Source organism: Marmota monax, unplaced genomic scaffold, assembly GCF_021218885.2.
Source record: "Marmota monax isolate L192 unplaced genomic scaffold, Marmota_monax_Labrador192_F-V1.1 WCK01_AAM20220418_F8-fsc00005, whole genome shotgun sequence".
NCBI classification, from domain to species: Eukaryota; Metazoa; Chordata; class Mammalia; order Rodentia; family Sciuridae; genus Marmota; species Marmota monax.
The window spans coordinates 29,179,341-29,193,783 of NW_026692254.1; the positions used below are offsets into that span (position 1 = coordinate 29,179,341).

The window sequence follows — 14,443 nt, forward strand, 5'->3', positions numbered from 1 at the left end:
TCAGTGCTCAGTTATTATAAAATAAGCATGAATTTCCCAAGTCATTGAACTCTGAGCTATCTTAAAAATGGGAAGATGACTAACTACCAGGGTGTTAGTTAGGTTTTTGTCATTGTGACCAAATACCTGACACAAACAAAAAGTTTATTTTTGCTCATGGTTTCAGAGGTTCAGTCCATGGTTGGCCAACTCCATTGCTCTGGGCCTGAGGTGAGGCAGAACATCATGGCAGAAGGGTGTGGCAGAGGAGAGCTACTCAGTTCACGGCAGCAGGGAAAGAGAGAAAGACAGACAGAGGTGCTGGGAGGCTGAGAACAAGCTAAATCCTTCCAGGGAACACACCTACTGACCTTCTTCTAAATAGGTCCCACCTCCCAATAACTCATTCAAATTATTGATCCATCAAGTGGATTAATCTATTGATGAGGTCAGAGCTCTCATGTTCCATCATTTCCTATAAGTCCCACCTCTGGACATTGCTGCATTGGGGAACCAAGCTTTACCACATGAGCTTCTGAGGGACATTCCAGATCAAAACCGTAACAACTAGTCATATAGAGGCTTGTGCAGTGCCTTTGAGTCAGGCTGGTGGTGATGACCTTTGAGAGGATCTGGGAAGTTCCCATCTAAAGTGATGTCCTTGCTGAAGACATGGAAGCCTAGGACCTAGCCAGGCTGCCATCAACCCCTGACTTTCTCTCTTTTCAGGGGTTGACTGGAAAATGACTGATGTGCAGATTGCTACCAAACTGCGAGGGTGAGTGGTTCTTGGGGATAGCACACTCTAGTCTTCTCAGGATGTTGGGCATCCTAATTCCTTCTGATTTCCATCCCTGGGGTATGGGTGACACCCTGAGGCCATTAATTCCCCCCCACCCACCCTGGTGCCCTTGACCCCAGGTCTGGACTACCAGCTGTAATCAATACCCATATCTACGTTCTCCTGAAATTCTGGGCCTTCAGGGACTTCTCCACTCCTTCTCGCTTGAGAATGTTCATCAGAATGCGGATGGGCAAGGGCCCTGGGATTAGACGGTTGACCTCAATTCTGCATCAGTTTATATTTAAAAGGCAAACTCTCCTCACACTACAGGATGGCCCAAAAGTGAATCCTGTGTGTCAAGGTGTAATGAGACCAGTTTTAAAATCAATGTTTAGGATGCTGCCACCTGAGGTAGAACCCAGGGGAATAGGGTAGGATATACCCTGGTGATGGCCACCCCAAAGTCAGCCCCCAAGGGCCTGTCACTCGGGGTGCGACCCACTCAGCTCTTACTGTTTGGCTGCAGATACCAAGGCCTCAAGGAGAGCTGTTTCCCTGCCCTGCTGGACCAGTTTGTCTCTTCCCATCAGTGCAACACCTACTGTGCGATGCTGGGGCTGAAACCCCTCAAGGCCCCTGAGACTGCCCATCCCCAAGCCAAGGCCAAAGGCTCTAAGAGTCCATCTGCTGGCAGGAAGGGCCCCCAGCTGAGTCCTCAGCCCCAGAAGAAAGGCCTCCCTAGTCCTCAGGGCACCCGGAAGAGTGCTCCAAGCTCCAAGACCTCTCAGGCTTCAGAGGCAGCCACTATCCAGTCATCGGGACAGCCTCCCATCCAAGATGGAGGCTCCAAGGCCCAGGGCATGCGGTAGCCCCAACAGGAGGCTGGGGGCCTCCACCCAGCAGCAGACCAACCAGGAAGCAGCTTGAACCGGATGGAGATATTCTCAACACAGAACAAACCAGAGAAGGTGACCTAAGGAGGCACTTCTTGGGGACCTCTCTGAGCAGCCTCTCCTCAGTCAACTCCTCATTGGATGGCTCTGGGCACAGCACACAGCCCATTGGCCTCTCCTGGTGCCATTGTTATCCAGGGCTTGCAGGCCTTAAGCAGGCCCCACCTCCAAGGGCCTGGAGATCTAGGCCCTTCTTGAAGTTTACACAGGCCACTGCTGGAGGCTTCCCCAAGTCCTCTGCATGATTTCTGTAGCCCGTCCCCTTTCCCCAGCCAAACCCTTCAGTTAATGTTGTACTCTGGGGGCCAACATTTGCTGTTTTGCCCCTGTTTGGCCCCTATCTCTCCCTGTCATCAGGGCTCCAGACTTCCTCTGGTGGGTCTGGCTTGGTGATGTTCAGGGGATCTTCTCCTTCCCGCTACTTAGCTTCATTCAGCCCAGCTTCTCCCTCAACTAACCTGTCCTGAGCATGCACAGTGCTCGGGGCCCTTCCGAGCCTGTCGTGTCCTTCTGCGGTGGTCTTTGATGATGTGTGTTCCTGCTGTTCCTTCCCATCACTCAGACACCCACTCCCCTGCTCCCATGTTCCCTTGTACCTTCATGCTTTGAGTTGCAGCCTGCTGACTGCCCTTCATCAATTCTTTGCTTGTCCCTTTGTCCCAGACCTTCCCTAGGCCTGACCCACAACCTGAGGCCAAGCCCCTCTGGCCTCTCCCTCCATCCTGGTGCCCTCTTCCTCTACCTCTCCCAGGTTCTCTGCTCATGAGGTGAGAACTGGCATGAGGGTGCCAGCAGCAATAGCCAGAGGGAGGGCGTTGACTTTGAGAGGCTTCATGCTCAACATTGAAAGGAGTGGGGTTACAGTGAGTTTTGCACCAGCCTCTCAAAGGGGTGGAGGGCTGGGACTCTTCCTCACAGGGGAGTCCACATGGGTGTTCTAGGAAGCATCCGTTCACATGCTTGGGTGGAGTGTGTCTCTATCTGGGAATTAGGACCCCTACCCCCCAACCATTAGCTCTTGATCCTGGGGCTCCAGCTCTGCGCCCTCATGCCTGGGCTTCTGAGGAAATTCTGTGCTGGGCCCAACACCCTGGACATCCCTCCTTGAGACCTGGAGTGGGGCAGGTCTGGAGCTAGCCTGCTCCCCTGGAATGCAATAAAGGCAGCAACCGTGTGTCCTGCTTGCCCTCATCTGGTGTGGTTATAGTCAGGACCCCTCTTCCCAGTGGTACTGCAGGCTGTCTAAGGTATCCTATAGTTCCTGGGTCTACTGGAAAAATGAATCAACGTTTTGGTTCCTAGCCTGAAGTTCCATCTCAGTCTTCTCTGGCTGCAGCTGGACAGTCTGTTGCACAATTCAGCTGATGGCTTGTGCCCCTTAGCAAGGTGTTTGGGGACTTGATGACTTTGGAATTGCACCTTCGTTTGGAAGAGAACATGAAAGAAGGAACCTAGAAAGGAAGAACAGAGCTGGGGACTCAGCAGAAACTCCCCGTATCTCTGGCCGCCTCTGCCACAGCAGGACTGGTCTGGATGTCAAGCAGCATCTGCCCCCAGCTACCAGCTGACCCTTACATGCTTCTCAGTCCCACCTCACCCCACCCAGGGCTTTCCCTCACCTGAAGTTTCCTCTTCCATCCTCATGATTTTAACTTCTCTACCTCCTCTTTGCTCCGGTGGCTCCCTACTTCCTTCTCTTGCCCCAGGGGGCCCTTAGTTCTCCCAGCCTACATACCCAGCTTACTTTGGTGAACTGAGAGTTGGATATTGTCATTCATTAATCATTCACTCATTCATTCAGCAGACAAATTGTGAGCACCTACTTTATGCCAGCCCCATTTATGCTGGGAGGAAAAGATGTATAGGCAGTCTTAGGAGAGAATGCCCATCCTTGGAGTTTGAATTTTGAGCAACAGAAATTAAATTGGACCAACTTAAGCAAAAGAAGGGTTCATGGGAAAGATGTTGGGGTAGCTCATGGAACCAAAAGAATTATTGAACAATTAATTAGCCTTGGAGAGAGCAGGAACCAGGGCAGCTCCAGTGCTTGCCCCCAGGAGCTGTTGCTGTAGGTCCCAGTGTCTCCCTCTATTCAGGATCCAAATTCCAGGTAAGAGAAGCTGGCCTGGAGCTCAGGGCCTCACAGAGTGAGAGAGAGGCACTTTCCCAAAGGATGAGGATTCTTACCAGAAGAATTATGGAGAGTGGAAGGGTAGAAAGGGGTTTGAAGTATAAAACTAAGAGATATTCCCTGACACACACATGGTTATTCCTATCTGATGTATTGACTCTCCCAAATACAACCCAAAACAAATTCCTCTCTGCTTAAGAAACTCTAGGTCATATCCAACTACTAAGTCCAGAGGTAATGACAGGGCTATGGTTTCCCCCAAAGTCCAGTTGTCACTAGTAATAATCTACCTCTTTTAGTTTTTTCACACTAAATCCCACTTTGAAATCCTGTAGCCTGTGGATTAACTGATGAAATTAACCATGTTCAACCGAAATTATATAACCCAGCAAGAAAGGTGGTATAGGTAAAGACCATTTCTACACCATTTCTACAGCTGGTCATGAGAACTAGTGTCTATGATTAGGGCTTTTCAGCCTGTTGGAGTTCAGCTCTGAAGTGCAGCCCTTAGTGGTATTGCCTTTATGACAGGAACTGCTAGACATGGCAATACAAGGAAGCACACTAAGAATCTCCCATGTCCGTCTCTAGTCCTGGCTATGTAGCAGCAACCATATTTTCCCTCCTTGGAGTTCATCATCCTAGCTATACCCTCAACCTCTTGTTCTCTGTCCCTTAGAGGCATAAGGAACCCGAAACTTCCTTTTCAGTTGAATCATTACTCTCTCTTTGAGGATGTGTTTCTCCCTTGGGGACTAAAACCTCTACACCAGACTGGTTCCAAACCTTAAGTATGAGAAAAGCAGTGAGATATGGTGATAGCATGTCCATCTCCTCACTTTTTTCTAGCCCTGTAGGAGAAATGACACCATGTTTGATTGACAGTTCACAAAGTTTATACCTCCTCCTGCAGGCCTGAATCAGCCTCTCAGGTTGTTGTATTTGGTGCCATGTTTTCAACACACCATTTCACCATGCTATCAAGTCAAATGGTCTGTGGGAATCTCACAAGATGAATGAAGGTCCTATATACTAACCCATGACTTTTGTTGTAAACTGAGTTCTTTGGTTGAGTGCAAGGTGTGAGGATACCACAATGATGTTTGTGGTATTTGATGCATATTGATGGTGGGAGAGGCATGATGGGTAAGGAAAACCAATCCAAATCCAGAACAAGTGACTGAGCCCTCTTAGGGCCATAGGTGTAGATGGAGGGAAGCTCAGCAGTGTGGTAGGAGGTGGCATAGTGGGGGAGTGAGTGAGCCATCCACATGTACTGCTTGTGCCTTTAGAGTCCCATCCTGAAGTGACTAGTGCCTAGAACCTAGTGGAGAGCCAGAGGGGTATTTCTCAAAATACCTGTTGGCCTGAGCCTCGCTTGGTTCTGAATGCTGAATTCCCCTACCACATATCTCTTAGCAGGACTTATCACACGTTCCCTAGAGCACTCTGCTCCGTCACAGGCTCCACATGGCTTCCTGATGTGCCACACACAGACACATTGAATCTGGAAGGTCATATGACTTGGTGGCAGAACCAGTTGTACAAAAGGCTTTTCCAGTAGGAGAGCTTTCACTCGCTCTAGGAGCAGCCCAGAGCTGGCAACTTACTAGATCAGTCAGTAATTGGTTTGGAGTACGATGCCCCAAGGTGGCACACGTTGCCTGGACAATTCCAGGCCTAATAGCCTTAGTGGTAAGGAGTTTGGCCCATATTATGAAGGAAATAGTCAACCCCCAGAACATTTTCAAACATATCAAGGCAAAGCAATGTTTGTATTGTTTGTTTTTCATGTGATTTATCTCTTACCTCTGACTTTCATATGTCTTACCCCTAAGGCACCTAGGGAAACTGTGGACCCCCAGACCCTTCTATAGACCTAGATAGATGGACACAGATCCCTTTGGGGGAAGGCTGCAAGGAAGGGTCACAATATGCATCAAAAGTTAAAATAAGCCTTTCCTTCAAAAAGATATTTGGGGGCTGGGGTTGTGGCTCAGTGGTTGAGCGCTTGTCTCCCATGCATGAGGCACTGGGTTTGCTCCTCAGCACCACATAAAAAAATAAAGGAAGAAAGATATTGTGTCCATCTACAACTAAAAAAAAAATACTTAAAAAAAGATATTTGGATATTTGACTTCCTCTCCAGTTAAAGCCTAGGGAAGGAGATCTTGACTTTATCTTGGCAGCTTGAAACAGACCTGTTGGCCCAACCAGGAATTATTGCTCAACCAGTTACAAGACTTACTAGGTGATATTTTAGGAACTGCCTGTCCTTTTTCATTCCCAGGACTCAGCGATTGATTAACCACAGCTCAAGGTCTGGTTTCCATGTTCATGGCTATTTTCCTGACCATCCAACTTTGTTCCTTCTGACTATCTCTGAAGCTGAAGTCAGGGAGTTTGTATTTATAGCAGCTCTTCCAACCAGCATTCCAGGCCTAGAGATAGAGAGGAAGCCAGCAGAGCCTCACTCATTTATTTCTCAGGGCAAGGAGGGAGCCCACCTTCCAATCCTGCTAGAGGACAATGAGAGGGCAGGTGGGTTGGATACATGCCAGGGACCCAATAAAGCATTTTTGTCTTCTGAAATCTTTGAATTCCTTCCTTTCTTGGACTTTTTTTAAATGATATGAGAGTCTTGATATGTTGTTCAGCCTGGCCCCAAACATCTGGGTTCAAGTGATATTTCTGCTTCAGCCTCCCAAGTACCTGGGATTATAGACACACACTACCATACTTGGCTTGTTAAGTCTTTTAATATAATCTAGCATGAGCCAACATTTAGTCTAGAATTATATTATCCAAGGCCCCCTAAATTAGTTAGAACCATATCTGGCTATGAGTTTCTATAGTGAGCAAAGAATCTCTGATAAGTGAACATATCAATAAATACAACCTAAACCAAAAGTATGTTCTGCTCATCTTGGTCAAACAATAATAAATATCCCTTTTTTTGGGGGTGGGGGGTACTGAGGATTAAACCCAGGGATGCTAAACCACGAGCCACATCCCTAGCTCTTTTTAGTTTTTATTTTGAGACAGGGCCTCACTAAATTGCTGAGGCTGTCTTTGAACTTGTGATCCTCCTGCCTCAGGCTCCTAAGCCACTAGGATTGTAGGTATGCGCCACCCACCTGGCTCTATATGTTTTTGACAACATATATTCTCTAATTGATAGTTTCTCCTAAGAATCTTTCTTTTTCATTACCATCCCACTGTGCTATGTATCCAACCCAGCTTTGGGCATTCTAAGCAAGTGCTGTTCTACTGATCTATATCCCCCAGACCTGTGATTCTGCTTCTTATCCTCTGGGGTTATGTCAACTGTGGAGTTGAATAGTAGTGTACTGTGGGGCAGGAGGGAAGTGCTTTGCTTCTCCTACAAGAGTGAGGTATGCTTTCTTGCTAAAGTAAATGTTTCTGTGGGATTACATTCGGTGTTTTTATATCCTCTGAATATTCCCAGACATCATTGATCCAATTGACAAAATTCTACCCTATTCTGAGATGGGGTGAGATTGTGAATTCAGCTACTGGTGAATTCAGAAATTTTACAGAATTAATCTCTGAGTTTATTTTTAAACAAACTCAATGGATTCGAGCTGTAAGGAGATTCCTACACAGTAATAGAAAGGTCATCCATGCCCTGAGGTAAGAAGATTTAAACTATCTTCCTCTAGCTTTAAAAGGTGTCCACTGATGCACAAAGACTGTTATTTTCCCATTCCAGCACAGGAACAGGCATTTCAATGCTCTTCCCCAATCTCACCTTCATAACAACTTTTAAAATAAAACCCTCAGTTCTTGGGGAGGGGAGAGCCCATCCATATCCTTCACCATTTTCTCTAGTGAGAACATCTGCATCTGTTTGGGTCTCTGACTGGTAGCAACAGAAACCAGCTCTGACTTGCACAAGAACCAAAGGTGCCAGAGTAGCTCATGGGTCTGAAGGAAGCCCTGGAAAACAGGGCTAAGGGAAGATGGTAACTAGGTCAGCTAAGGTCTGTGGCCTCAGGACCCTGCAGGCCATCACCCGAGATGTTCCCTTCTCATAATTCAAACCTGACTCCCTTGTGTGACTATGGTTTCTACTCCAGAAAGACAGGCTTAGCACTGGTCATATGTCTTCCTGAGGCCAGGGTAGCAGGAGTGCCATGAGACCCAGGAGGCGTGATTTCTTCTCCCCTCTCATCCCCCAAAAGAGGCATATACTTCTAAAAAATGGTTTGTAGAGAATACAAAGTAGGAGAGTCCTGGCTTTTTCTGTGTGCCAGATAGAACCTGCTGGAAATGTTACAGGCGGCTCTTAGCACAAGTGTTGTTGCCCTGGAGAGGCCTTACACTGGACCCCAGCGGCTTTGATGCATGTCACTAACCTGGCAAATCTATCCTAGGGCAGGCTGTGGGCCACACTTTTGTAACTTGATGCTCTCAGTACCTTGAGCTGATCAAACACAAGGAGACTGCCTCATTCTGGTTAAATTTACAAGAAAATGGAACTTGCACACTAAAACTCATTTTGCTCATTTTCAATGAGAAACGGAACCATTCCGTGGACTGGAACAAAATTCTTGGTTACTTCTGAACTGAAGGGGAGCCAAATTATCAGGTTTGGTGGGCTTAGAACAAGTCCAACAAGCCTCTGATGTTTTACTAAGTTGCCTCATTTTTTTAAAAAAAATATTTTTACTAATATTTTTGGACTGCCTATAATATGTGATAATTGTATTGCTGTGTTTCTAACAGTGAACAGGACAGATATATAATCCTCCCTCAGGGAGCTTATAGTTTACTGGAGGAGACAAACATTAACAAATACACCAATAAATGTATGATGGCAAATACAGAAGACATAAGTGCTATAAAGTAGAAAAAACTAATCAGGGTGGAATCTAATTCTGATTGGGGGGGTCTTGGGAGCCTCCCCGAGCTTGACATTTGAGCTAAGATCAGAAAGTTAATGGTCAGCCAGGCACATTGGTAACTCAGGAGGCAGGGGGGTCACAAGGCTGAGACCAGCCAGAGCAACTTAGTAAGACCTTATCTCAAAATAAAAAAAATAAAAAGGGCTGGGGGTGTGTCTCAGTGGCAGAGCACTCCTAAGTTCAATTCCCAGTACCACACAAAAAAAGAAATCACTCCCTTTGTTGCTCGCTTATTTGGACTGTACTTAGAGAGGAAAGACTTAGAGAGGAAATTCTCCTCCTCCTACTCCAGGCACTGCCCAAAGGGGCATATCCCACTCAACTGGGACAAATTTGAGCTCCATTGTGTGAGACTAATAGATTTTTGAGACCAAGTGACTCTCTTAAGGGAGGCTCTTGGGGTACAGCTGCCCTGACTTCTGAGTGGGAGGCGCCCCCTACTGGTAGCCAGAGGTCTTGGAATCTCACCTCCCTGATTATCAGAGATGTCTCTATCTTATTTCCAAAGGGTGGGTCTCAGCCACTGTGTACACATAGTCTCAGGATGCACCACTCAGGGGGATGAAGGACCCTCACTGTGGAATGGAGGCACAGACATGGATGGTAAAGTTACAGCAGATCATGAATATATGGATTTCTAAGCTGAGGTAGTGGTCTAGCCAATTACTCTGGCCACTGGCTTTTATTGGTTACAGTACTATTTCCAGGCTCAGTTTGGGACACATCCCCATGAATTCAATCAGCTGACAGTTCTGACCAAATTAAATACCCTGGTTTCCCACTAAGCCTCTTTGGTTTCACCAAACCTCTGACAGATTCTTGGAACAGGCTGCCCTCCCCGGGCCCTCCCTGAGGCTCCTGAAGCAAGCAGATCCTATGGGGAAGGAACCCTACCTTGTCATGGGCCTATGCCACAGAAGCCTGTGCCTGCTTCCAGCAATCAGTCCTTACCAATAGTGCCAACAGTCCCTTGCTGGCACTCTGCCCAGACCCGTTATTGAGGACACTCATTTGCCAGGAGCTGCAAGAGAATAGGTAACAGCTCACAGCTGCCCTTATTTGAAGCATTGCCCTGGACCAAATGGAAATTACCTTACTTGGAGGCAAAATTCACTCCCGCCCTTCGCCCATTGTTGGTACATGATTGGCAAAGAGTATGAGAGGCTGGCCTGGCCTGGTGTCACCTCAAGGAGGGACTATCTCCATGGCAAGTTTGCACTGCAAAATTTCCCTGTGGGATCAGACGATGAAAGCCAGGCTATAGCAGAGAACAAACTCTTGCTTCTTACCCTCTCCTTATTCTGTCTCCCTCACTCCCTCTGCCAAAGGCCCTCCCCTAATATATCACTTAAATAAGATTTCCCATCTCAGGCTGAGGAATCTGCCTCAGATCCATCAGATATCCTTCTATGTTGACTCTTGAGGACAAAATTTTCACTGCAGTTATCAAGGCAAAGCAAATGTTCTTGGAGCAGTTGGATTCCTAATTTAGGATATTAGCCTGACTGTCTAGTAAGTCAGCTACTGCAGCATTCACACTGGGTCTTATGCAGAAGTCAATCAGGCACTGTCCCAAGCTACAGGAATTTTGACCAGAAAACACAATTCCAAACACTGGCCCAGAATCCAGCTAGCCAAGCAGCCTGAGATGGCTACATGGGATAGTCATATCAAGTGCCAGCTCAGAGCTTACAAATACCAGCATGTAGCATGGCACTTCCTAGTTCTACCTCAGTCTGTTCAATTTCTCAATAGTTGCTTCTTTAAGGTACTGGTTCCCTTATCACACGCTTTCATGGAGGGCAGGTATGAAAAAGGGTGGCTGGTACCTACCTCACTGAGCTATTGTGAGGATTTATTGAGATAGTTCAGGTAAAGATTTTAGCACAAAGCCTGTCATCTACCCAGCTCTCAGATGTGCCAGTTGTGTCATCATCTCTCGGGACTTCAGGATTCGTCTCTGGGCCCACACACATTCTGCTCTTCTCCTCCATGCTGGGAGCCCTGCTGTTTCTCCATTCCCTGCAGGTGGGTGGTTGGCAAAGATCTCTGCCCAAACTCCTGAATACTGACTTCCCAGCTCCTGTCCTTTTTGAAAACAGTCATCTCTGCCCTTGGAATGGAGGACTGGTGGGACCCAATAGGAAACTGCTGCAGTGGAGGCTCCTGGCACATGAGCTGGCCAATGGTTTGCTCCTGTGATGGGGCAAATTCTCCTACAAATCCCCACAGTCACAGAACTCACGGAAATGCACACAATCTTTAGAATAATGAAACTTGCTTCTACAGCATGGTGAAGTGGGAAGGAGTGTTTCAAAATGAGTCATGGGATCTAACTGGCAGGTTCATAAGGAAGAACAGTTGGTACTACTGAGAGTAAAATAGAACAAGAGATGTGGATGTGCCTTTGATCCTTTGCCATATTATTATTGGTGGAATTCCACCAGGGTGGAAGGAGAAAGGATATACCTAGAAAGTTCCTGTTATGGTTTGGATATTAGGGTGTCCCCCAAAAGCTCATGTGTGAGACAATGCAAGAAAGTTTAGAGTTGAAATGATTGGGTTATGAGAGGCGTAACTCAATCAGTGTGTTAGTCCCCTGATAGGGATTAACTGGTGACTGTAGGCAAGTAGGGTGTGGCTGGAGAAGGTGGGTCATTGAGGGCCCACCTTTGGGATATATATTTTGTGAGCTGGGCTTAGTCTCTCTCTCCCTCTCTCTCTCTGCTTCCTGGTGGGATGTCCTGAGCCACACCCTTCTGTCAAGATGTTCTGCCTCACTTTGAGCCCTGAGGAATGGAGCCAGCTGTTTATGGACTGAGACCTCTGAAGCCATGAGACCCTCAAATAAACTCTTCATCATCTAAAATTATTCTTGTCAGGTCTTTTGGTTGCAGCAAAGAAAAAACTGACAAAGCAGTTACAATGCCTGTTCGATGTGACACTCAAAGGTATCCATTTTTGTCCCTCCTAACAATTGTATTTCATTTGTGACACCCACTCATCTATATATTCAGTGCGAACACTGCTGGCTTTAGGAACTTCATTTTCTTAGCTCTTCCCAGGTGCCTAAGTCCTGTTTATGGCAACCTTGGTTAAAAAAAAAGAAAAAAAAAAAAAACTTGGTTTTGCTCTAAGGCTCAGTGGGTGTCGTCACATCAGATTACTTCTCTGATGGGAAAAAAAAATGGAACAATCAAGAAAAATTTTCTTATATAAACTAAATCAACTTATCAACAGCGACTCTATGTTGAGTTCTTAGCCAATAAGAGAACTGGTCTTATTAATTTGGTAAAAAATGAATAGTCCCATATCCCTTGCTAATGGCTAGAGGAAAATGATGCACTCAGAAGGAGGATACGCCTTTGGTATAAACCCCATAGAAGCCAGGGACATCGTCCTGGAACCCAACAAGATGTTGTGAATTAAAACCTACCTGGGTTTGTAGGTTATCTTAATCTGGATCAAACTGAAAAATAAATATTTCAATGTCTCGCTCTGTCAGTCAGATTTTTGTCGCTATGATTTTGCCTGACAACAAAAACTTAGGGGAGGAAAAATGTATTTTGAGCTCATGGTTTCAGAGGTTAAGTCCATGGTTGGCCAACTCCCTTGCTCTAGTCCACAGTGAGGCAGAACATCATGGTGGGAGTTTGTGGCAAATGAAAGCTGCTCAGCTCGTGGTATCAAGGAAGCAGAGAGAGTGTGCAGAATGCCAAGAACAATATATAAATCTCAAGGGCACATCCCCAGTGACCTACTTCCTCCAGTCATGCCTCACCTGTCTATAAGTATCACCCAGTAGTCCATTCAAATTATTAATTCATCAAATGGATTAATCCACTGATGAGGTTACCACTCTCACCATTGCCTAAAAGCTTATCTCTGTTCCTCACTGTATCAGGGACCATGCTTCCAATACATGAGCTTTCTGAGCAATATCAAAGATCTAACCTTAAAATTCAGTATATACAGAGCAAATATGAGATGGAGAGGCAGGAGGGATAGAAGGTAAAACAAGAAGAACAAGGGAAATATTCTTTACAAAGCAGCAACCAACTAAATATTTGGAAATAGTGATGTCTGAACTTCTTGGGTAAACTTCCCTGATTGGTGGCCTTGAATTGTCATGGGTATGCAGGTGTCCTTATTCTACCAGCCCTCCACTGTTGTTGAGGTAGATGAGCCCCAGACTCATCCTTTCATTCTGTGTTGTATTATGGCCATTAATGTCCATCTGTTCCCAATGAGTAGAAAGGGTCAAGGGGCAGAGTACATCTGGGAACCCTGGGATAATCATACCAAGCAGGCTGAGAGTGGGGGGCGGGGGTCTGCCTTATGTGTATTATTAGAATGCTTCTTTCCCTGCAAACACCTGCACTTATATAGTTGCTAAAAGAGTACCATGCTGTAAGACTTGGAATAATCCATTCCTGAAAGAAAATTTATTATGATTTACAAGCAGAGAGTATAAAAGCCTAAGCTATTTCTTCAGTCTTTGTGTTTTGTTCATGTCATAAATTTTTTTTGAATAGAGGGATTGTATCTTGTCCCTGGCTCCTTTTGTACACTCTCTCTGCTTCCTAGTTACCCTGGGCTGAGCAACTCTCCTCCACCCTGCCCTTCTGCCCTGATGTTCTGCCTGACTTCCAACCCAGAGCAATGGAGTTGGACAACCATGGACAGAACCTCTGAAACCACAAACCCCCAAAAGCTTAATATTTTTTAATATTTCTGCTATGTACTGTAGTTGAAATAGTTCCCTTCTTGTTATAAGGCTCTGCTACAATGAACAGGATATTTTTCTAATTAGTAAGTGAAACATACTAATTTCTAGTTAGTAAGTGAAACTTCCTCTTTCATAACTGAAAGAGGCAGATTTTTTTTTAAATTTTTTTTAGTTGTAAATGGACACAACACCTTTATTTCATTTATTTTTAATGTGGTGCTGGGGATCGAATCCAGTACCTCACATGTGCTAAGCAAGTGCTCTACCACTGAGCTACGACCCCAGGCCGAGGCAGACATCATTTTTAAAATGAGAACAACAAAATTGTACTAGGCTTTTATTCTGACAATATTCCCAGGCTTAAGGAGAGAAGAATGACAAGGTTATACTCATGAACTTTGAGCTTGTCTATTTGTCCACTGTTAGGACACCTGAATCAACACAATGAAAGAGATGACACTGGCAAAAAGCCAAGAAATAAGCGTAGGCAAAGTCGTGAGAAGAAAATCAAAAGATGGCTGAACAATCCTGATGATGTCTGCCTCTTAGAGTGCTGAGTGTTTTATTCACTATTTATAAAAAAAATATGTATCCTGTTTATTAAAGCAGCCTGGTAAGGTAAAAGGATCCTTTCCAATTCTTTGGCTAAGAATTTCCCTAACACAGGAGATGGTCAGATAATCAGTCGCCTCTGAAGAGAGGCACAGGGATGGGAGAGGTGGAACAGCCCCTTCACTATTAACCCTTCTAAGTGTTGGGGTACTTGTTTGTGTTTTTGGTTTGTTTTTATTTTTGTTCTTTGTGCTGGGGCTTGAAGCCAGGGCCTTGTGCATGCTACTGAACTATAACCCAAAGTGCTGTTTTGATGACAGGGAGGCTATATATGTGTTTTCATGTGGTCCTGTCCTCATCCTGGCCCTGTCCTGTACTTCACTAGTC

At 45.7% G+C, this 14,443-nt stretch overlaps 1 protein-coding gene across 8 annotated transcripts in view; it reads left to right on the top strand.

Annotated features, from left to right (window-relative positions):
• The window catches only part of LOC124088472 (sodium/nucleoside cotransporter 1), a 118,019-nt gene that overhangs the window by 51,650 nt on the left and 51,926 nt on the right, over positions 1-14,443 (top strand). Inside the window, exons 13-14 of one of the 8 annotated variants that reach the window (XM_046438140.1) lie at positions 709-757; positions 1,290-6,439. The exons of the other annotated variants lie outside the window; for them this stretch is intronic. Coding sequence (XP_046294096.1) covers positions 709-757; positions 1,290-1,632 — 392 coding nt within the window. The 3' untranslated portion in view covers positions 1,633-6,439. Of the gene's footprint in view, positions 1-708; positions 758-1,289; positions 6,440-14,443 lie in introns of those variants that run through there. 8 annotated transcript variants of the gene reach the window in all.